This window comes from Plecotus auritus, assembly GCF_963455305.1.
Source record: "Plecotus auritus genome assembly, chromosome: 15".
In the NCBI taxonomy this organism is placed as follows: domain Eukaryota; kingdom Metazoa; phylum Chordata; class Mammalia; order Chiroptera; family Vespertilionidae; genus Plecotus; species Plecotus auritus.
The window spans coordinates 3304648-3327111 of record NC_137781.1 but is presented as its reverse complement, the minus strand read 5'-3'; the positions used below and the strand labels follow the sequence as shown (position 1 = coordinate 3327111).

The 22464-nt window shown below is 51.6% G+C and overlaps 1 protein-coding gene across 5 annotated transcripts in view; it reads right to left on the bottom strand.

Annotated features, from left to right (window-relative positions):
- Positions 1 to 916: 916 nt before the first annotated feature.
- Positions 917 to 22464, bottom strand: part of UBE3A (ubiquitin protein ligase E3A) — a 40856-nt gene continuing 19308 nt past the window's right edge. For 4 of the 5 annotated variants that reach the window (XM_080651433.1, XM_080651431.1, XM_080651432.1 and 1 more), the window contains 9 exons: positions 17191 to 17495; positions 14642 to 15924; positions 9821 to 9965; positions 6544 to 6749; positions 5679 to 5843; positions 4680 to 4835; positions 4510 to 4583; positions 2315 to 2458; positions 917 to 1575 (listed from right to left, as the gene is read on the bottom strand). In XM_080651433.1, coding sequence (XP_080507559.1) covers positions 1455 to 1575; positions 2315 to 2458; positions 4510 to 4583; positions 4680 to 4835; positions 5679 to 5843; positions 6544 to 6749; positions 9821 to 9965; positions 14642 to 15924; positions 17191 to 17495 — 2599 coding nt within the window. In that variant the 3' untranslated portion in view covers positions 917 to 1454. Of the gene's footprint in view, positions 1576 to 2314; positions 2773 to 2816; positions 4584 to 4679; positions 4836 to 5678; positions 5844 to 6543; positions 6750 to 9820; positions 9966 to 14641; positions 15925 to 17190; positions 17496 to 22464 lie in introns of those variants that run through there. The other variant, XR_013959665.1, reaches the window with a different exon arrangement.

Sequence of the window (22464 nt, the reverse complement as noted above, 5' to 3'; positions counted from 1 at the left end):
GTCCCTCGTGTCGGAGCCGAGCGCCCCCTCAGCAGGGCGCCCAGGGCCCGCTGCCTCCTCCCAGCAGGGAAAGCATGTCCTCTTGCAGTAATGGTGGTGAAATGCCGCGGTTTTATGTAGCGTGATGGTACAGAGCATTCTACATCGGTCACTACGTTAACCCTGAAAGACACCCTTCCCCTCCCAGGATTGGAACGCTGCGCTTCTCCCGCCTGCTGCCAGCACAGCACCCGGTCGGTCTGTCGTCGTGACTGAGACACGCCAGGCACACGCCGAGCACAGCCTGCAGCTGCGGCACAAGGACGTGGCGTGTCTCTCCTCCGTTAAAAAGACATCATCCTTCTGTTTAATTGCCGTGAGAGAAACGAACATCATAGACACAGACTAGGGGAAGCTACTCACTTGTGAACGTCCAATAACTTACGCCTATTGTACTTGCCACGGTGCAGGGAAGGAGCACTAACACTGACGTCTCGGGGACACACAGGACGGGACGGGAGCGTTCCCTCACCTGCAGGCCTGCTTGCCGCGGCGCTGAGGGGCGGGGCCCGCAGCCGTGCTGTCCCTCAGGTGCAGCACTGGTCACGTGCCCGACGGGCCGAGCAGACAAGATGAAGCCAACACCAAGGGAGGACTTTGGATTGTCGACTGAGATGCAGGTAAGCAGTCATCCACATTTATGGTAAGTGCACTTTCACATGCTTCGCGTTCAGAGACAACAGACTTCCTAACTTTCTTGCAACAGGCTTCACGCACCATTTCTTTTGGCCAAATGCACTTTTCCCAGGAAACTGAAGGAACCACAACCATGAGAACAAAAGCGGCCCTGCCCTGCGCCTGCGCGGAGGTGCCTGGCGCGGGGCGGGGCGCACACCGGCACGGGCGCTGGGCTAAAGGAGAGTTCCGAGGGCTCAGGGACGTTCCGAGGGCTCCCTTCCATCTTTATTGATTTCAAGATTTTGCACAGAAAGCTCTTTGGGGACTAGAACAGCAGCGAATGCATCACACTGTTTTCAAGACTTCAAGTTTCAAAAGCAAATTGTTTAAAAGAAAATACAGTTCCTGATTGGAGTTAGATACAGGGCGCAGAGAGCACATACTTACTTGAAGGTCACATGGTCTACAGATGTGGCGCGCGTCCCTAGGGGAGCAGTTTGGTGGTATATGTTTCTCAATACTCAAAAGGCTCAACCTCAAGCAGTAATAAACACAAGCAAAAGTGATTTAACAACCATTAAAATAAATATTCAGAAAAACCTCTCTGTACATACAAGTGAAAGGATAAGGAACACTTTCACGCAGAAAAATAAGGAGGGATTTGTTCACAGAGGAGCTGAAACCTGCTGTCCCAGCCTCAGGCCCGAGGGAGGGAGGGAGCTCGGACGGACTACCGCTCACCACTGACAGCCGCGCACGGACACCCGCGGGACTCGGACTGCACCCTCCACCTCTCGCTACAGCATGCCGAAGCCTTTGGCGTAAGTGATGGCCTTCAGCAGCCGCTCTTTCAGCTTTTCTTTGCTTGAATATTCCGGAAGTAAAAGGACGTTAAAGCAGGTGTGAGATGTGGGTAACCTGCAGGGAGAGAAGGGGGGGGGGGGGGGGGCACCGTAAATCGTGGGAAAGCGCGCAGGATCACACGGTCCTGCTCTCCACGGTCTGTGCGCGGAGGGGTCCGCGGGGCAGACCGTACACACGCAGCCGTCGGGGGGCCCTGCCGCGTCCTGTCCCAGCCTCAGTGCTCAGGAGGCTGCTAACACTGCACCCGAGCGACGGATGTAGGGACGTCACCTCCCAGCAGATCACCTGCTGGGTGTCCCACCCCAGAGCTGAAACCCCAAGGTCTTACTCTAAGGCAGAGGTCCCAGCCAAGGTTGAGGTGCCCTGAATGCGTGCTGGGAACAGCCCCGTGGATGTGACTGGTACCAGACACCAGGGTTTCTGCACCTCGGAGCCCTGCAGCAGCAGTAAGGTGCTGCCCATCTAGGGGCCTTCCTCCCCAGACGGCTAACTCACACAATCACCACGACGACAACCTCGTGCTGACCCCCCTCCGAGCCCCAGGTTAACCTTCCTGCAGATCACAGAACGTGGCTTTCGGGTAAAGCATTCTGAGCCAGAAGCTGGCTCATGCCAGTGTGCAAATTTCACGGGCCCTGCAGGGGCTCTGAACGAGGCAGTGTTTGAAAATGGGTGTGCGCGGTGGCGTGGAGACCTCTGCATGCCCCCGAGTGTGCTCAGCAGCGTGGGACAGGTCACGCGTGCGCGGGCTAGAATGCAGGCATGTCGGCGTGTGCCGCGGTGTGCCCATTACCGTTCGGTATCGGGGCCGTTCTTGGCGATGATCATCTTCAGCTTGCCGAGCCCGCCCACCGGCGCCCGGTCTGTGCCCGTGGTGAACTGCAGGAAGAGCCGCTTCTGCTCCTCGGTGAACGCGTGCACGATGTCCCAGAACTCCCTGTGGAGGAGAAAGGACGCCCGCTGACGGCACGTGCTGGGGGTAGCATGGATCTCACTTCCCGTGTTAGGAGAGAACCCAGGAACTCCACGTAGCAACCTTTACCTCAAGGACACGTTTTAAAAGCTCATGTTCACTGTGACGTTATTTACACAGTAAAAGCGGGTGAACCTACGTGACCAACACTAGGAATAATTACGTGACCTGTGGCATATTCAGAACAAAAGACAAAACCAAGTTGCAGGACCAGGACCTTGATGAGGGCGCGCGCTGGGGGAGAGGGAGCTGGTCTGTCTGCCCTCCCCACCAGGGGCCTCCCCACCAGGGGCCTCCCACCAGGGGCCTCCCCACCAGGGGCCTCCTGGTGAGTCCAGGCCACAGGACCCTTGTCACCTGGCTGAGAGCAAAGGGAAGCTTAGGAAGGCACTCAGGCCTGCTGGGCGGGTGTTCAGGCGGCCAGCCACACACTGGGCAGATACCGAATGTCACCAGCATGTGGCCTTTTGGTCAGTGCGACGCCGCTTCTGACCTGGGGCCTGGAGAGCAGGCCAGCACTCGGACGTGCAGCCTGCAGGCACCTCCCTCAGGACGGACTGCACCCCCACGCGGGTCAGCGAGACAAGACCCTGTCAGTCACCCTGGAGTGCAGGCGGCAGCTGACCAGCTGTCTCTTTGGTTCTTTCTAAAAAACTATTCAGACAAAAAGGGGCTTCCACACGACGTGGTAGCACATGGATCACATGTCAGGCCCGCGTGGGACAATGACGGTGACGGAACACCAGAGGCCCTGAAAAACTGTCAGTTTTGGCAAAAAAAAAACACACAAACCCACACACTCAGGAAGCGAACCAAACCCCATACGTGACACGGCGCTCGGGAACGAGGGGGAGGGCGTGCTCAGACGAGGAAAGCAGGGGGCTTGTCACCAGCAGACGTGCCCTCGCAGATGACAACGTGGAACAAAGGAGGCAGAGGGAAGAGCAGGCGCACACAAACGGATCTGGTGGCTGACAGGCTGGAACATTAACAGCCTAACGTTCAGACAGCAGACAGCCCGCTCGAAGGCGGAAAGGAGAGCTCCATGGGGGCAAGGCTGCCGCTCCCTGCAGAGGGCGGCACCCGCCCACAGGTGCACGTGCAGCAACGCCAACACCCACCAGAGGACACTGCTGCACAGAAGGTGCATCGGGAGTCCCAGCTCCGTGACCCCGAGAAGGCAGAAAGGAAAACGAACAAGATGGCCAACGTGAGCCCTCGCACATCCGTAACGACCTGAAATACAGTGGTCTCGGTGTACCAATCGCCTTTTATTAGAACACACACACCGGACGGGCTCTGTTCATCAGACTCCGGAACAAAGCTGCCAGCGCGAGGAGGGGCCTGCAGCGAGGAGACGGCCCACGGAGCGCAGGGCCAGTGACTGCACTGACCCGAGAAATGACACCCTAATTCACAAAGATCTGCCCACACGTACACAGGGGCTTCACTGACACGGGAACACCCCAGGGTCCGGGGACAGGTGGAGGGTGACGCGCCCATGGCACATCCGTCCCAGGACAGCCACGCGGCAGTGGGGTGCGAGGGCTGCGGGGCACGAGCTGGACGTGTCTCGAGGAAAGGCGGGCTGAGTGAGACTGAAGGAGGAAGCCTCGAGCGGCGGTGACACACGTCCGATGGAGAAAGACAGACACCCTACGATGTCACTTACACGTAGAATCTAAAAACCAACCAACCAGACAAAATAAGATAGAAACCAATTCACAGATACAGAACCAACTGCTGGCTGCCAGATGGCGGGATGGAGAGAGGGAAGGAGAAGCAGGGAGCTAAGAACGGCAACCCCCCAGGTACAGTCACGGGGGGAGTGCGGCCCGGGAACCCCGAGTAACATACTGGTGACTGTGGACGTGGGTCCCTGAAGGCTGAATGAATGTCTAACCGCCAGGCTGCACGCCTGAAAATAACACAGTACATGACAACTACAGTTTCTAAATTTCAGCATTTTAAGTAAAATGATAGGGATTAAAAACTTTTTTTTTAAAGCAACTTACCTAATCAGAACAGAGTCCCTGGAATAGCCACCATCATATTCTGTGGTTTCTTCCAGCGCTTGGAAATCTAGATTCTGCAAATTTTTAAAAAATACATCTTAGCATCCCCTCAGCGCACCACTGCCACAGCCACGCCACACGTGGAGCGTCACAGACACCCGCTTTCTTACCCGGCTTCCGCATATGAGCAACTCGATCTCCTCCGGTCGGAACAAGTACTTCAAGGGAGACTCATTGGTCACCATATGGAAACCTCTTCGAAAAGCCTTGAACTGTTTTTCTACTGATTTATTGAGAATGTAGTCAGAATAGAGATTGACAAATTCCTGCAGAAAACATTAACCACAAGAACTCCTTATATGCTGTACAAACCAAACACCACAAGCTACTGGGCTGCACAGCTTTTAAGACTATTTTTGTATTTACATTCCCAAAGAAAAAGTATTTTATAAATCCAATTACGTACATGCCAAGGAGTGCACCTTGAACGAGCTCACAGCTGTGATGTGACATTAGCCTGTAAACAGGCCGTGTACGGAAACCAGTGAAGACGTGTCCGTTCTGACATTCAGCTCGGGAAGCTAACCAAACCCCTACGTGATGCCCAGCTTTTACATTCATGTGTCGACCGCTTTGAGGTTCCCTCAACAACGCAGGCCAACAGGAGACAGGACCGTGCAAGGCAGTGCCTGGGAGCAGCCAGGAGCCTCGTGGTTTCTAGCCAGAGTGTTTGGGAAGCAGCAAATACCTTGTGTTTCACTTGGTGTGTGTGTTTTTATCAGAAATTACAAACTCCTTGCTGTGTTCTGGGTCATTCCCCGGTTTCCAGATGCTTACATTTTGGTCAGCAGGCGTTTAGGCCACACACACGTCCACATGACACGTGGTTCTCACCTCGAGGCTCTGCAGGAGACCCCGGCCCCTGCTCTCGATCACCCACAGCGCCTGGCTCCCTCCCCGCTCCCGAGGCCGTCAGTGGTCACCTACGGGGTCTCACACCACCTCATGTCCCAGATTTAGAAAACGGCGGCTTCTGCATCGACAACTCCGTTAACGGACTTCTGGGGCTTAGCCGGGACCGCATTAGAAACTGCTTTCACAATTACAGGCCCCGTGTGTTTGGAAATTCCGTTCATAGAAACAAAAAACAACGCAGGAACAGGCGCTACCTTCCGGTTTTCGTTGGTGATGGGGATCTTGTCGCCGTTCTCCTTGAGGTCGTACATCATCGGGTTACCGAACAGGTCCGTCTGCGAGATCTGGAACGTGATCATCATGTCGTCCTCCACGCTCCCCTCGTACTCCAGCAGGTCCCTCAGGCTCTGGAACAGCACCTGGCGGCACAAACGGGCGCAGGTCACCAGCGCTGCAGGCCGCGCGGTGCAAGGACACACTGCGACCGTAAGATTGAAACACGGCGCCCTGGCCCGCGCTGTGAGATTAAAACACAGCGCCCCGGCCCGCGCTGCTCATGGTTAGAGCACCCGTCCGCACACGGGAGGGTAGAGGGTTTGATTCTCTGTAGGACGGGTTGCAGGTCCGATCTCCACCCTCCGTCAGGACATGTGTGGGGAGCAACCAATGGATGTGTCTCCCCCTGCCTCCACCTCAGAAAAAAAAAAACCAATGGGAAAAAATGTCCTCACTCCTCGGGTGAAAATTAAAACACAGTTCACAACATGGAAACTAGGTTTCCCGGTGAGGTCCACTCTGCTCAGGAGCCCAGCCTCCAGGCCAGCGGTGGGTTCACACTGGGCAGAGGAAACACACCAACTGTGGCCACCACGCCCTTCCGCGTGGCTTCCCCCGGTAATCCCATAGGATTAAAAAACACTTCCTACAAAATCAGGCCTCCAGAACATGTTTGCTGACAGCGACACCTAGAAAGAACCCCCTGACGCTTTAGAGTGCTCACGGCACTCGGACAGGAGACGGGAGTCAGCGTGCTCACGGCACTCGGACAGGAGACGGGAGTCAGCAGTCGTGCTGGGCGGAGACCCGGCCCCCGGCCCCAGGCCCCAGGGACAGGCTCACCGGGTGGGAGTCTCCCAGGTCCCGGAAGGTGCCCTTCTTGCCCATGAGCTTCCTGTACACCACCATGGGGAAGTGCACGTCCAGGATGCAGTTGTTGTAGATCGCCAGGCCCAGCACGATGCCGATCAGCGTGAACTGACCCTCCGTTTCGAAAGAGGATGGATTAAACCAAAACAACTTTGTATTTTCATCATAGGTGAACATGCCTGTAAGAAGAGATTTTGTAAAAGGCAAAATATTAAAGACTGATAAATACAAATATAAAATAATTACATAGGTAAACATATATAATAGGTATATCTCTATTACATTAGCACTTGAGAAACCAAAGCTCACATGTATGATGATTGCAAACTGTGGCAAAGTATGTAATTTTAAAGAAGCCAAGGAAACGAGCAATTTGGGGGCATTTACCAAAAAGTTAGATTCACGTTCTCTACTCCTCTAACACAAACCAAGTTGATTTGCATTCATACTTTATCCACCAAATGGTTGAAAAATGCAAAAAAAAGAGAGAAAAGGCTGTCCTGTTAAATGTTTCACTTTAAAAACATCTGTAACCCACGTCCCATTTTAAACACCATTCTGGATCCAGGAAGGAGAAGCCTGCTTTTCCAAAAGTGCACGGGGCCCTGCCGTGTGTCGAGCCCCTTTCTGACCAAGTCAGATGATGTCAAGCCCATGCCCTTAGGTGAACTCGGTAAACTCAAAGCTGGTTAACACTCACACTAATTTTGAGCCAGTAAATAACATTGTTCCTATTCCCAGTCCCCTTCCAGTTTTTATGGTCTTCACCACTCAAAATCCAAGCCTGGAGACCTTTTTTGTACCATTCATTAAAAATATAGATCTTTGGTTTTGCCTATCTTAATAGGCAAAATTACTAAGGCAGAATTACCTTCTTCCCTTTAACATCTAAGGACAAGGTTAAACAATCTTGTAATTGAACTTAACAATATTTTATTTTACTAAAATGTTTTTCAGTTGCTATTGAAAAATATAGTTTAAGAATTAAATCTGGAGCCTGGCTGGTGTGGCCCAGTGGTTGGGCACTGATCTATGAACCAGGCGGTCACGGTTCGATTCCTGGTCAGGGTACATGCCTGGGTTGTGGGCTCAAACCCCAGTGGGAGATATGCAGGAGGCAGCCGGTCAATGACTCTCATCATTGATGTTTCTATCTCTCCCTCTCCCTACCTCTTGAAATTAATATATTAAAAAAAAAAGTCTTTCAAGTACAACAAACTCAGAAACCATAACAGCACATAAATCATAAGATTTTTAAAAGCCTAAAATGCTTCATTTTCAGTTAGCTTGAGTTAAATATAAAAGGAACTTTAAAATGCCCCCTGGAAGGTAGAGCCTAAATGAAGCCAGGACGTTTTTCTAACACGATGGAATGTTCATGAATAACAATTTGAACACAACCCAATGGATTTCACATTTTTCCAGGTCTGAAGTAGTACAACTCGCGTGGCGTGCTAAAAGCTCCCTCTGGCCATAAATACAGCACTGACAGGTCAGCCAGTCTAAAGTGCTTGCGGTTAATTAACCAACTTCAGGACCTTTCACCACGGATGCCCTGGTCTCAGAAGCAGCCACTGCGGACGGCCTAGCGTGCACCGCACAGACCGCGGCCTCGTCCACGCGGGAAGGTGACGGAGAGCCAGGAGGTGCGCTGGGGACGATGGGCACCAGGAAAAAGCCCCATAAAACCAAGCGTGTGGCTCTTCGGAAACGTCCTTTTTCACTCTTCCTCTGACCTCGTTCCATTCCCCTACATCAGGCAGAACGTGTCATGTACGGTTTTCTTAGTAGTTCTGCAAATAATGTAAATATGTAGCTAATGTCTAACATTTCTAGGTACATCAGAAACTAGTGCTGAGGTTTGCCAAGCTTAGGAAGCTTACAAATTAGTTTTCTATCTCAAAAAGAACATGATTTTATGTGTCTTAGAGGTTTACTTTGAACACACTACTCACAATAGCATGGCTTCTATGAATTAACGTTCGCTAGAATGCAGACAGTCTTCCCACACCTGTATTGTCACAAACTCATCGTCCGTGCCTCTCAGATGGCAGGCTAAGCACCGGGCCCGGAACGCCAGCTCGGTGCGCCCTGGAACCCACAGGCAGCCACAGCCTCTGGCAGCCCCCTGCATGACTCTGCCCATCTTCAGGGTTCTGAGGGCACTTGAGTGGAAGCCTTGCCCTACGACTGTCGTGCATTCCATTAATAGTGAGCAACTGGCCCTGGCCAGTGTTGCTCAGTGGATAGTGTCAGCCTGTGGACTGAAGGGTCCCAGGTTTGATTCCAGTCAGGGCACATGCCCAGGTTGCGGGCTCGATCTCTGGTAGGGCGTGTGCCAGAGGCAGCCGATCCATGATTCTCTCTCATCGCTGATGTTTCCATCTCTCCCTCTCCCTTCCTCTCTGAGATGGATAAACATATTTAATGAATAAAAGTGAGCACGTGGGTCCAGTGTAGACACGGAACCAGTTGTGTCACTTTGACTCAGAGAAACTCAGATTCTTCCACAAGCAGCTTAGACGTCCCCACTGCACTCAGGGGAACCCTCCCGGGCGGCAGTGACCAGCGGGTGTGGGCGGGAGGGGCTTCTGGGGCTCCCAGTGGGGACTGCAGGGCCGAGACCCAGCTTCCGGGGACCAGCCAGCACTCCCACCCCGGCACGGGGCACTCACTGCCCCTCACCTGCTCAGACCACTGGCCTATGAAACTTGTCTCAGAAATGCTGTGCCTCTGACGCATGTTTCAGCCCAGTGGTCGGCAAACTCCTTAGTCAACAGAGCCAAATAGCAACAGTACAACGATGGACATTTCTTTGGAGAGCCAAATTTTTTAAACTTATTCTAACGCCACTTCTTCAACATAGACTCGCCCAGGCCGTGGTATTTTGTGGAAGAGCCACACTCAAGGGGCCAAGCAGCTGCATGTGGCTCGCGAGCCGCCGTTTGCCAACCACTGTTTTAGACAAAGAAGGCCTCCCCGTGTGCCATTCTCAAGTGTGCGCCATTTTGTGTATCCGAGAGAGAATCCCCGTATTCCACTACTTGGCCAAGTGATCTAAGTAAGAGCGTGATGAGTGAGCGATGTGCATCAGTCCCAGGAGCCGCAGACTCTGTCGGGGTTGGTGAGTCGAGGTTAACCCGTACCAGACCATTTGCTGCTGCTGTTCCTGCGTGAGAACACGGACACGCCTAGGACAACAAAGTCTCAATTCCAGAGGACGCACCGTGGCACGGCGCTGAGTCCTTACCGATGTCAGGGTTGAAGATTTCCTCCACAACCAGCTGGAAGAACTCTTTGGAAACCCCTCCCTCGTCAACTCCTTGTTCTCCTTCGAACTCCACGTACAACTGTTTCTTCAGGTCAGCAGGGTTCTCCATGGCGATCATCTCCAGCTGGGGAGTGAAAGGAAGGAGCAGTGACTGCGGCGCCAGGGCACGGCAACGTGCAAACAGGGACACGCAAACGCGAAGGAAGGAGGGCTGGGCAGCAAGGACGAGGCCCTGACTTTTGGGGGTGCTTTACATGGAAGGAAGAAGCCAGTGAAGGCAGACTTAGGGGGGAAATGAGGCAGAAAAGAACCCTGCATAGGGTGACGACAGGGTTCCTTTCTACTGACTGACGGAAATTAGCATACAGTAAGATTTCCTGTTCCTTGTATGCAAGACACCTGGGCTATAGGGTTAGGCATACAAGTCCGCAGAACTCAGGACTACTCCCACAAACCCAGGAATTAAGTCTTAATGTCTGTTAGGCCATAAGTAAAGTGAGTTCCAGCCAAAACCACGCGTGGTGAGCAGGAAAGCCCCTGACCTCCTAGCTGGCACCCAGTGTTCATTCCTCTCCTGGGTCAGCGCACAGTCCACGTCCACTCCTTTTCAGAAGAAGAGACGCGCTCGCTCATACCCTTCCTCCTGACTTCTCACACGGTATCGAAACCTACCATTTCAACTACCAAGCTTTCCCAGTATTTCTTTGTATATGCTGAATAAACAGTCATTATGAGATGAATCATAAAATCACACTAGATTCTTCTCTCCTCTGCTCTCCCCCCCAAAAAAAACCCACTAGATTCTAATGTAAAATATTTGCACTGCAATTTGTTTTGTGTATCTGAAATTTACCAACAGCATGCCTAACTGATCATCCACCTTACTTAAATTAAATGCCTACTGTTAAAAACATTTTTTAATTTGCCAAGACAGAATATTTAAGGGTTTTCATGTTATTTGGCAAAATTCCAACTAGAATTTTTTTTTAATTTATTGTCTAAAGTTTTACATGTCTCCTTTTTCCCCGATTGACCCCCCCCCCCCTCAACTAGAATTTTAAGACCATTTCTGAGCAAGGCAAACATCCCTAGAATAAGCGTACTGGAGTCCTAACAGCACTGGTTTGGACGTTCCAGCTAGATGTACGTACACCCGCATTAATGAGTCAGGTCAGGTGCCCTAGACCAGTGTTTCTCTAACTGCCAACTGCAGCTCGACGGGGTAGTGAACCCACTCCGGGGTCTGCGACCAATGGGGAATCGGAATGCATTCCATACGGGAATGGCATCTACTTCTTGTGAAACGGTGGCTGCCGTTCTGTGTATGGAGGAACAAAGACGGAAACAATGTGGGGACCTTCCAGTTGGAGACTGACTGTGAGCTGACTCTGGCGTTAGGGAGTGTGTCCTATCAACAGCGCTCCCTAACGTTCTGCCAATCTGAATCAACATCACTCACTTCTGAGACAGCAAGCTCTCGGCTCCTGCACTTGCCCCTCACCAAGGACTGGAAGTCTTTTTAAACATCAGGAGTGGCTTTTATTTTCTTCTTTATGCTTTCCTGTATTCTAATTTTTTTTTTTTTTTACAGGAAGTATATGTTACTTTTAGAATCAGGAGCTTTCAAATGTAAATATGTAAAAAGAAGTATTTGAAAACCAGGCAGCAACTGAATTCTGCTGGTGAAAACTTCCCACATTATCTGTCTCAGATTATCAGTCCGGATATAAATAAGTGCGTCTGTAAAATACTGTACTTTTACATACCCGTGGGTAGCCTACCTTTAAAAAATTTACTTTTAATAAATGTGGCAACAAATAACATACCATAAAATTTAGCAACAAGCATTTAGACAAAGACCATTATTATGTAAAAAACTATGTTTTTTACTTTTCTTAAAAGTAACCACTTTGAACCCATGGTTCAATTAGAGAATAATTAAAGAATTAAATTGTAAAGCTGTATCACTTTTAACAGAGACATCAAAAGCTGTCTGGAATGCAGGATATTCGAAAATTGGAAAAATTTGTCAATGAACGTTCTGAAAAGGACAATCTGTTTACACCTTGAAATGAATTCACTGAATATGCAGACCTGGGTCTTCCTCTCTAGGTTTTGTTGGTTAGGTCTGTTTTACGTTAGTTTAATAGGGAGAGACTGCCGTGGAGACTAAGAGGAGGGGTGCGACAAGTCCTGGGGGAAGTAGTCCAGCCCCATATGGGCGGGGGTAGTTCTTAAAATGACCCTCAGGTATCCATTTCCGGAAAGGCAGCTTATATTTTATTAGATTTCAGTGATCCTAAAATTCACATTTCTGTTTTCACATTTTAACATCTCTGAAATCTGGACATACCATACAAGTGACAGCATCTTACAACGAATTGGCAGCATTTTTTCTTGTTTAGTAGCAATAAAATAATAGTGTGTCCTGCAATCAATGGTATTTTACGTCTAATAAAATGCTGTAAAAACACAAATCCTTCTGTTGACATCAAAGACAGTTCCTCTAAGAACTCCAGCCAGGAAACAATTTGCTAGTCTAGTTTGAATTACATGATACATGAAAGCAGTGAATACGTATTCTTCTTCTTAAAAAATTGTTATTACTAGAGGCCCGCTGCATGAGTTCGTGCACGGGTGAGGTCTGGCCCGCCCGCACGCCCAACTGGGGCCGGGCCGGTGTGGGGAAGAGGCCGTAGCGGTTGGCTGGCCAGCCCCACCCCTGGTCTAACCACCCCCCCACCCCAATCAGACAATTTGCATTTTATTATATAGAATTAATTGAAGTTGCTACCCATTCCTTCGCCTCCAAGCTTGTCAATCTGTAATTAATAACTGAAATGTAAGACCCAACAGAAAACATGTTCAAGGGTGTCATGTACGTGGTAACTGTTCTCTGGGCCTCGTTGGTCAACAATGAGAAGATGGACACAAAGGCCTTTTTAGCTATTGAAGTCTGGGATCCTATAGCCTTAGCTGTTTAACTCTCAGTTGAGCTCACTGCAAAGTGTCGTTTCCTCTTCCTGAATCCACTCCATAGTTCAAAATTAACAGATCGCACAGGAGTGGTCAATAGGTTTGTTTGTCCAATTGTGACATAAGATGAAGAATGAGGCTTTAGACAAGCCAAGTGTACCCTCAGGGAACAGATGCCGAAAATCCATCAGTACTTTTGATAGTTCACCCGAGAGGATGACCTCCTCCTACTTTTTGCTGTAAGCCCACTTTCTGTTGCTGACGCACATTGACTAGTACATCCTATGAATCTCTCAGAAAAGCAAACAGGCCACTTAGGAAGGGAAAGTTAAGAGTGAGATCTGATGCCCTGGCTGGTTTGGCTCAGTGGATAGAGCATCGGCTTGCGGACTGAAGGGCCCCAGGTTCAATTCCAGTCAAGGGCACATGCCTGGGTTGCGGGCTTGATCCCCATTGGGGGACGTACAGGAGGCAGCCGATCAATGATTCTCATCATTGATGTTTCTGTCTCTCTTTCCCTCTCCCTTCCTCCTCTCTGAAATTAATACAGATATATTTTTTAAAAAAGTGAGATCTGAGATCTGCTCAGTGAGGGCTCCGAGGCGTCGGAGCAGCTCCCCAAGGTGAGGGGCGGGGTGGGGGGTTCCTGGTCTGTGTGCACAGGTCCCTTCTTAGCGAAGTGCCTCCCCACCCCCAGACTCCAGGAGGGGACCGCGCTGTGGGCACACCTAGTGAACACTGACCGACAGCAGGCCGGTCATCTTCAGCGTTGACGTATTACGTAGAACTCATTTTTAAAACAACCTGTTAGCATTTATTTAAAAGCTCAATTCATTTTACCCTAACGCCTGCTTCAAACGGAAGGCCTTATAAACCAAACTGGGTAACTTTCCTCAAAATCCAAAAAGTCGTGTGGAAAGCAGAAAGAAGTAGACGGGGGAGAAAGTGCCTGACGGGGAGGAAAGAGGCTGCGTGGGCCGAGGCGCAGAGGACAGACAGGGGAGGAGGGCACACTTCTCTGAACCCCGGGGAACCTGAGGCCCTTCGGGGGGACGTGCGGTTCTGCTCCAACAACGGGAACCTTGCGTGTCCCACAGAGCCTCACGGGGTCCGTGCACCACACCCACAAAGTACTGGCCTCGGACGTGACAGCGCTGCCTGCTGGCCGAGTGCACCCACAGAGCCTCACGGGGTCCGTGCACCACACCCACACGGGGCCTCGGACGTGACAGCGCTGCCTGCTGGCCGAGTGCACCGTGGCAGCGAGCTGCGTGAGGAGGCGTGGGCAGCCCGTGTCGCTCGGCCGGGTGTTTGCTGTGACACTCTCCCAGCCAAGACGCGGCACTCACACTTACTCCTGGCCACTCCACGCGGCCCCTGGTCCTGAACTCGTCTGTCCCCAACATCCACTTCTCTTCTGAATGGAGCAGCCTTTGGGGTTAGTGATCAAGCTTTAGAAAACCTATTCTTTTTTTTCGAAGAGGGGGGGTCATTATAGAAGACAACCAGTCCTTTGTGGGACACACTGTGTAAGTTGGACAGGACCACCAAAGTATAATACTTACGTTTACAGTTTTAAAAAACGCCTGACGGAGACCTGACTGGGGCAGTGAACACACCAGACCATCTAGCGGTGGTGTACCACAGAACGGTACACCTGAAGCCTGTGTAACTTTATTAACCGATGTCACCCAGTAAATTCAACAGGAAGGAAAACATGTCCGTGTGTTCCTCGGTTATGTTTTTCGGGGCCACGTAGGAAGTGAATTGGCAGTGATCAGGTATCTGATCTAGTACTGCTTTTTACACCCTAGCCCAACTTACCCGGACAAGCGCATCGTCTATGATATGGTCACGTCTGACTTTGAGTCTCAGGTACGGGTTCAGCTGCTGCCCCTGCACTAAGCTGTAAAGCACAGTGATTCTCCGCTCGCTGTACATGCGGATCCTATTGTCATAATATAAGCCCAAGTTCTTGGTGACAGCATTCAATATGAAGGGACAGGTCATAAAGGAGAACTTGTTCTCGGTTTCGACTTTGAAAAAAGTATAGTCTTTGTCCATCTCTAGAACGTCGTTCAGCGGCTCGTTGATGAACTCCTCGAAAGGGATGAGTGGTTTCCGACAGTCCAGGGTCTTCACGCCGAGCTCGGTCTCCAGGGGGTCCACCCGGGGGCCCTTCTTGTTCCTTCTCTCCTCCCCCAGGAGCTCCTGCAGGGTCAGCTCGCTGGACTCCGGGAGGGGCTCGTCGTCGTCCTCCTCGTTGTGGTTGGTGTCCACGTCCCCGCCCACCACGTTTGCATAGTAAACCATTTTCAAGCACTTGGAAGCAGCAACAATGGCATCGTCATCGTTCACTAGGTTTCTCTCACTCCCTAGGTTCCGATTGTTGAACTCGTTGCTTATGACCTTGTAAGTAATAAGCTGCTGGAACGTCTCCATCATCCTCCGAATCTGCTCGGCACTGTACTTAGACCACAGTCTCACCAGTTTCCCTTGGGCTGCAAGGGGGAGCTTACTCATTGCTTTGCAGAAGAGCGGCAAGGCCATTTCCAGGTACTCAGGACTGTGGAGGTTCCTGTTCTCCATGACGATGATGAATAAATTCAGGTAGTTAGCATCTCGGGAGTACACGTTGTGATACGTCAAGTCACACTCCACGTTAGGGGACAAGTACACGAGTGCGTTGAGAAAGGCAGTTTCTACTTTCTCGTTGGACAGCAACCTGCTGTAGACCCTGCGAATGGCCTCAACGTCCACAGACACGTCCTCGGGGCCCGGCTGCTGGGAGCCGTCGCCCTGGGAGCTGCCGCTCGTTCTGGAGGAAGAGGCTTCGGAATCCTCTTCCATCGCGGTGGCCGCGGCGGCGGCGGCGGCGGCCGAGCCCGTGGCCTTCTCCTTCTCGTCTTCATCTTTGTCCTCGTCCTTGGCTTGGAGAGACTTCAGTTCCTCCTTGGTGTGCTGCCTGACCTTCCGAAAGCTCTGCACCAGGGCCTCCGCGCTGGAAAACACGCGCCCAATCACACGGATCAACGGGGAGTAATCCTCTCTCTCTCTACATAACTCAAGAATTTCATAGACGACTTCTTCGGTCAGGAAAGTCACATCTAGAAATCAGAGGGAAAAAGAGAGAACATTTATGTATGTGTGTTTAGTGTTTAATGAGTCCTAGTGAAAAGTAAAATCACCAAATACCGTGCATTCAATGGCCACCATTTATGACAATTCTGTTAAAAAAGTTCGACAAAATATCATGCTGACCTATTTTTAATAAACTGCTGACACCCACACCTCGCCATCTTTTCCATCCTTCAGTACAGGGCCTCACTGAGCTCCGCAGCTCCCCAGGCACTGTACGCTGAGCGAGGCCCTCGCCCTGGCCCTCGCCCTGGCCCTCGCCCTCGCCCGCACACTGCTACCTCTTTCACTCCTCTGTCCTCCAGACCCAGAAGCACGGGTTAGGAAAGGTCCTTCAGCAGCCCCTTTGGGGCCTCCCTTTCTGGTTGCCCCAGGCGGGCGTTCTGTGGACAGCCATCAATACGCCTTCCTCCAAGCTCCGAGGCTGGCAGACATGGCCACCTGCGGCCAGCGGTCAGGCCCGAATAAAGTGCTGTGCTCTAGCGCATGTGTGTCCTGAACAAAAAGCTTCCTCTTTTAAAATACAATCACCTCTGCCCAGCCAGATGGCTCAGTGGTTGAGAGTCGACCTATGAACCAGGAGGCCACGGTTTTTATTCCAGGTCAGGCTCGATCCCCAGTAAGGGGGGGGTGGAGGGGGGGGCAGGAGGCAGCCTATCCATGTTTCTCTCTCCTCATTGATGTTTCTATCTCTATCTTCCTCTCCCTTTCTCTCTGAAATCAATAAAAATATACTTAAAAAAAAAAAAAGACCTCCACTGGCAGGCGGCGATTCTTGGCAGCGGCGTGCCACATGCCTGGGGGAGGTGAGCAGAGTAAGGGAAGAAAGTACTAGAAGGGAAACAGAGTGACTTCTCGGGTAACTATTACATTTGCCCTGCCTTCGGAAATAGAAGACAACCCATCCTCCTTCGCCGCATTGAGCTGGGGTCCCACACTCGTGCCCCCTACACAGCCTAGTGTAGGAGATCAGCTACCACTTAAGTAATACCTTTCTCCTAGCGGAAAATGTTTTAGAAGTTCCCAGCACTCCATGAACAAGGACACCGCTTCTCCTAAGAAACCATTACAACAGCAAACAGTCCAGCCCCGGGCTCAGTCACCACCAGAGAGAAACCGTTAGTTCCCCCACGCTATCATCACTCCCTCAGAGTCACACAGAGCCCGACCCGTACGGAACCCTCCTCGCTGGTTTCCAGTCACCAATCCCCCGGGAAACGGAGCCCCTCCCTCACCTTTAAAATCGTTTCTGGTGGCGAGTCCGTCCTTCTTGTTCATCTTCACGTCCGAGCAGGTGTTGGCGGCCCCTTTGGCGCTGCCCAGGTAGGCGGAGCTGGCCCCTTTCTTGGAGGGATGAGGGTCACAGAGTTTGGCATTGACCTTATAGAGCTCGAGGGCCTTAAGGGCGGCCGCATTGTTGTCCATGCGCAGGAAGGACGGGCAGGAAGCACAGCACTCATTAGTGCAGGCCTCGTTCCCACAGCCCTCGGTTAGCTGGTGGTAGTAGCGCTCTATCAGATGCTTTGCAGCGGCTCGCTTCCTGTCCAACATTCAAACGTAAGCACAGTGGTTAGTGAGCTCTCCCCAAGAAAGCGCCACAGACACCGGCAAGTTAGTCAGGCGCGGAGTCACGGACCTGCACGTTAGATGCGCTGTGGAAACGGAGACCCACTGACACAAGGCTTCCCTAACAGTGAGACAGCTGATGACTGTTTCCTAGGAGACTACGGTGAAGACAATGCTGATCAAAATCACTGTTTCAGCAGAGTACGTTTTCCGCTGGTTTAAGGGGGGAGCTTGCTTGTTGGTAAATATGTTAAACTGTGCACCATAGCTGGTGAAAATCACAGGGTGTATGGTAAGAATTTCAGTATTTTCTCACTTTAAAAATTAACGTTAAGAAATGACAGTCTAGCCCTCACCGGTTTGGCTCAGTGGATAGAGCGTCGGCCTGCGGACTCAAGGGTCCCGGGTTCGACTCCGGTCAAGGGCATGTACCTGGGTTGCGGGCACATACCCAGTGGGGGGCGTGCAGGAGGCAGCTGATCGATGTTTCCCTCTCATCGATGTTTCTGACTCTCTATCCCTCTCCCTTCCTCTCTGTAAAAAAAATCAATAAAATATTTTTTTTTTAAAAAAGAAACGAGAGTCTATTTAAAGTATAAATCCAACTTTCCTTTATATAATCACCATGTTATTTCACCCATTTGTACAATACCTGCTTTATAGTTAACAGAACTTCTATCTAGAAGAAAACGTGTTTTTCCCCTTACCTTCCCTGTGGGGACTTTAAAATGAATTTACAAATGAAATAGCCAATACTGTGCTATATCACACACACTTGAACCTAAAACATGCTGTTACACTTCCTCATTAATCTCATGCCACAGGAACAGGAAGTACTGTCACTGCCCTAGGGCAAAGCCGTCTGTTCCTTTCCTCTGCGTGGCGATGGAGGTCCCCCGTGACCGTCCGGCAGAGCCCCCGGTGACACTGCAGAAGCCCCGCTCCAGGGCTGGCTCGGCCCAGACCCAGCACCATAACTGAAGCAGAGGCGGCTGCTGGATCAACAGGAGCGACTCCGCTTTTCCTTCCGGTCCCAAGTTCACATACACAGGACTAAGAACCACCGAGAAAAATCAAAACCCTAGACAAAATTTACCTAACTTAATTCTCAAACGGTTCCCACGGTTATCTTACTGCTACGCAGGACTTAACGGCCATGGCATTCAAGTCTGCGTCTTGTTCACTGTGAGATGCATCTTGTTAATCATGGCAAACTGAGCACTCACAGCAAGGCAGAGAAGCAGCAGGTAAGGGAGGGACACGTTAATAAGTCCAATTTTCCTGCAAAAGTCGGACTCTGTCTGAAACTATCAAGGTGGCAAAAAGTAACAATGCAAACACACCCTATTCATTCTGGCACTTCTAGTCTTCAAATGCCCCGTACAGACTCACCCTCACCATGCAAACAGAAAAAGACACACAGCCCCCCACACAGCTTCAAAACTACAGGCACGTGACGTAAGGGGTTTTTATTATACATAGCTATACACAAGCCCATTTCTAAAAAATAAAGATGATTGTTCTACATGTATTTCCATGCAAACTATGCAAGTGACACGTGACAAGGAGAGAGGCTCTGCATGTCACTCCTCAGTCAAGGGCGGGCTGCTGCCACCCTCTCCCAAGGGCAGGGCTTTCTCTACGAGAAGGGAAGCCAGTGTGTACTCCTTTCTGGAGGAAACTAGGATCAGTTACCAAAGTCTTCAAAGTAACCGGAGCATGAACCGTGACGGTGAGAGATCCCACCGGAGGGAAATAACGGGACAATTTTTGGAAAATGCAGTCTCTGTGAAATCTGAAAAAAATCAACACGCCTGCCAACAGAGGATTACCTAAGTGCTTACCACTCACACAGCGGAGTAAATAAAGATGACAATGGAATAAAAAACTTGGTGAGGAACGGTGTTCCTCACACATCGCGAACGAGAAGGCGGCAGCCCCGGCAGCGAGCTCACCCCGGAGGCCTGGCAGCCAGGGACCTGCGGGCTCTGTCCTCGTGGGGGTGTCCCAGTCCTCCCTGCAGAACGGTGCACACCTGAGAACTAACTGCCTGGCTGAGGGGAGCGAGCAAGGCATGTAGTGTGTAGCCGCCGCCGGCACACAGTGCACACGGAAAGGAGCTAGCCGCTCCCTTCTTTCCATCACCACCACCTCCTCCGTCACAGCAGCCTCACGTCTAGTCAGAGATCCGAACCCAGGCCTGGCTCCAAACTGGCCTGGCCATACCTGAGGGGAGATGTACCACCAGCACGGGAGGAGGCGGCCCAAGGACTCGGCTCTGCAGCTCCACTCGGACGGGCAGAACGGGAGCCGCGCCAAGCCGCTGGTCATCGATGGGTCAGGCCTAGTGGCGTCCTCCCGTTCTCCTCACTCGGTGACACCCCGAATTAGCTGTGTGCCACTCTGTACCCATCAAAGGTAGCCACACAAAGGGCCTCAGTGGGGAAGGCGTGTGCGCACTCACACGGGCAGGGGTGAGAAGCTGTACAAGGCGGACTCCTCTCCAGTAGCAAGCGTCAAAGCACAGCTCGGGGCCATCTACCACCTGCCCTTACCGCCTGCAAGCTAAGGATGGCTTTTTCCGTTTTAAATGGTGGGAAAAGTCAGGGAAAGGAACGTTTTGTGACCTGGGAAATGACATAGAATCCACGTTTCAGTGTCCAAGCTCATGCATGTCCCGACTGTCCACGGCTGTGTCCACACTGCCACCGCAGACACTGCACGGCTGCAGAGCCTAAAATAAACCCCACCTGGCGCTTCACGGAAACATGTCTCAGGTCTTTATTTAGCGCCCTGCTCTCTGCCCTCCGGTGACACTTCCATCCAATCACACGGCTCCACACTCTCTTCCCCTCAGCAAATCAGTGCAGCAACATGGACGCCTTTCCCCAAGTATACTTAGAGACAAAAAGGACAGGGAGAGGAGGGGAGCGGAGGGAGAAAGAGACCCACACATCCCAGGACGTAATAAAGATGAAAAACAAAATCCCATCACAGCAGCAATGAAAATGTAAGAGCTGTAAGTGACCACAACTATGCACACAACTCGCTTCACCCGTCCGGTGACCAACACCAGGGAAGGATGCTCAGTGCCCGCCCCCCGCCCCCGCCGATGGCCAACCACTGGGGCTGGAACCACAGAAGTGGCTGCCGACAACGGGCGGCGGCGGCGGTGACAAAAGACCCTAAACGGACTGTAACAGCGGGCGGAAAGAAGTGATGAGCACGGGGATGGAGATGAGCCCTAAAAGCAGCGGCTGTCAGAAAGCCAAGGTGTGTCAGTGAGTGATGAGCAAACAAGATGCAGATCAGAATTAAAATGACAGGAGAGAAGCAGCATGGAACTAATGGTGGGTAAAGCGGAGAGCAGCAGAAGCTAAAACGGCAGCGCTCAGAAAGAGTGTGTGACTGAGTGAGCAGGCTTTAAGGAAGACGCAGGCGGGTGAGGTTGTGAGGAACCGAGGAGCCAGAGGTGAAGAGCCCGGACGGGCTGCGGTCAGTCTGAAAAGCGGTCACAGCACCGCCCCCCGTTTCTCCGAGCAGTGGGACGTCTCTGTCCCTGCTAGGATGTTGCCTTTGCAAACACGCCACCGCCCACATCTAATGAGAGTTTGGAAGCGTGAGCAATGGCACCCCTACATGACACCAGGCCTCGGAGAAGGAATCCCTGCGGACCTCGGCCGCCGTTCCGGCGAAGGCTGGGCCTGTCTCCACCACGCGGAGTGCGCTGGGTGAGCTCCTGGTACCCTAGTCCAGCCAACAAGACTGAAACGATGATGTAATACAGGCTCCACGTAAACTTTTTAAATATAAATCAGTAATTTTACCGTTTGAAATATGTTTAACAGAACAATAACCCCTAATTAATGATTTATTGGGCTTTAGAACCCAGAGTGCTTGTTATACAGTAAATACAAAATAAAATTATAGAACTAAATATGTATATAAAGGTGTACATATGCATATCTATCTCCATCGCCTCCCTCACAGAATACAGTCAGTGTAAGTGCTCGTGAAGACGTGGGTGTGCCTGTCCGCGTGCCCTGGGCTGTGCGCACACAGTGCACTCACAAACACACGGATGGCAGAGAATTCCTACATGTCTGAAAGGGGATTAAAAGGGCAGAAATAACCATTTTGCAAACGTTTAGTGCTGCATTCCCTCATAATCGGTATCTACCCATTTATGCAGGCACTCTCACTGGGCTTCCGTGCTAGTACGCAGTGAGCCACACAGACGACAAAGAATCAATCGGAAGCAAGTCAAATGACAGTCAACCCCGTGGCGCAGATCCAGGAGGGGGGGATGGAGAAGAGAGCTGACCCTTCTCCGATGGGCCCGGGTCAGGGAAGGCCTCCTGACGAGGCGCCACTCGAGCAGAGCCCTCGGAAGCGAGCGAGGGAGCCTGTGGCCTCACAGGGAAGGAAGGGCCCGAGGACGGCAGACGTAGGAGAGGCAGGACGGAGAGCAGGGACGGCGGGGCGGGCGGGCACTCGTGCAGGGCCTCGCAGACCTCAGAGGGGCCTGTGGGGGGGGGGGCAGTCTCTGAAAGGTTCAGAGCATCAGGAACATGGTTTCACGCAACCGAGTACACTGTGAGGGACAAGGAGGAGCAAGACCCCTGGGAACAATCCCATCCTTTTGGCACAAGATGACAGCTGTCATCAGTCACAGGAGTACAGAAGAGGTGGCTACACTGTCGGTATTTTGAGGGTGGAGTCAACAAGACCTGCTGATAATCTGAGTGAGACAGAGAAATCAAGGGTCCTTCCAGTTGTAGCTCAGGGCTGGGAGCATGTGGCCCACGGGCCGTGTGAGGCCCACGAAATCACTCGGCCTGGCCCGCCACGGCACTAGAGGTGAATTACACAGGGCAGGCTCACGTCGAAGGTGGTTCTGTGAACTCAAAGAGCCAGCATGGTAAGTTCTGTTATGATCGTTT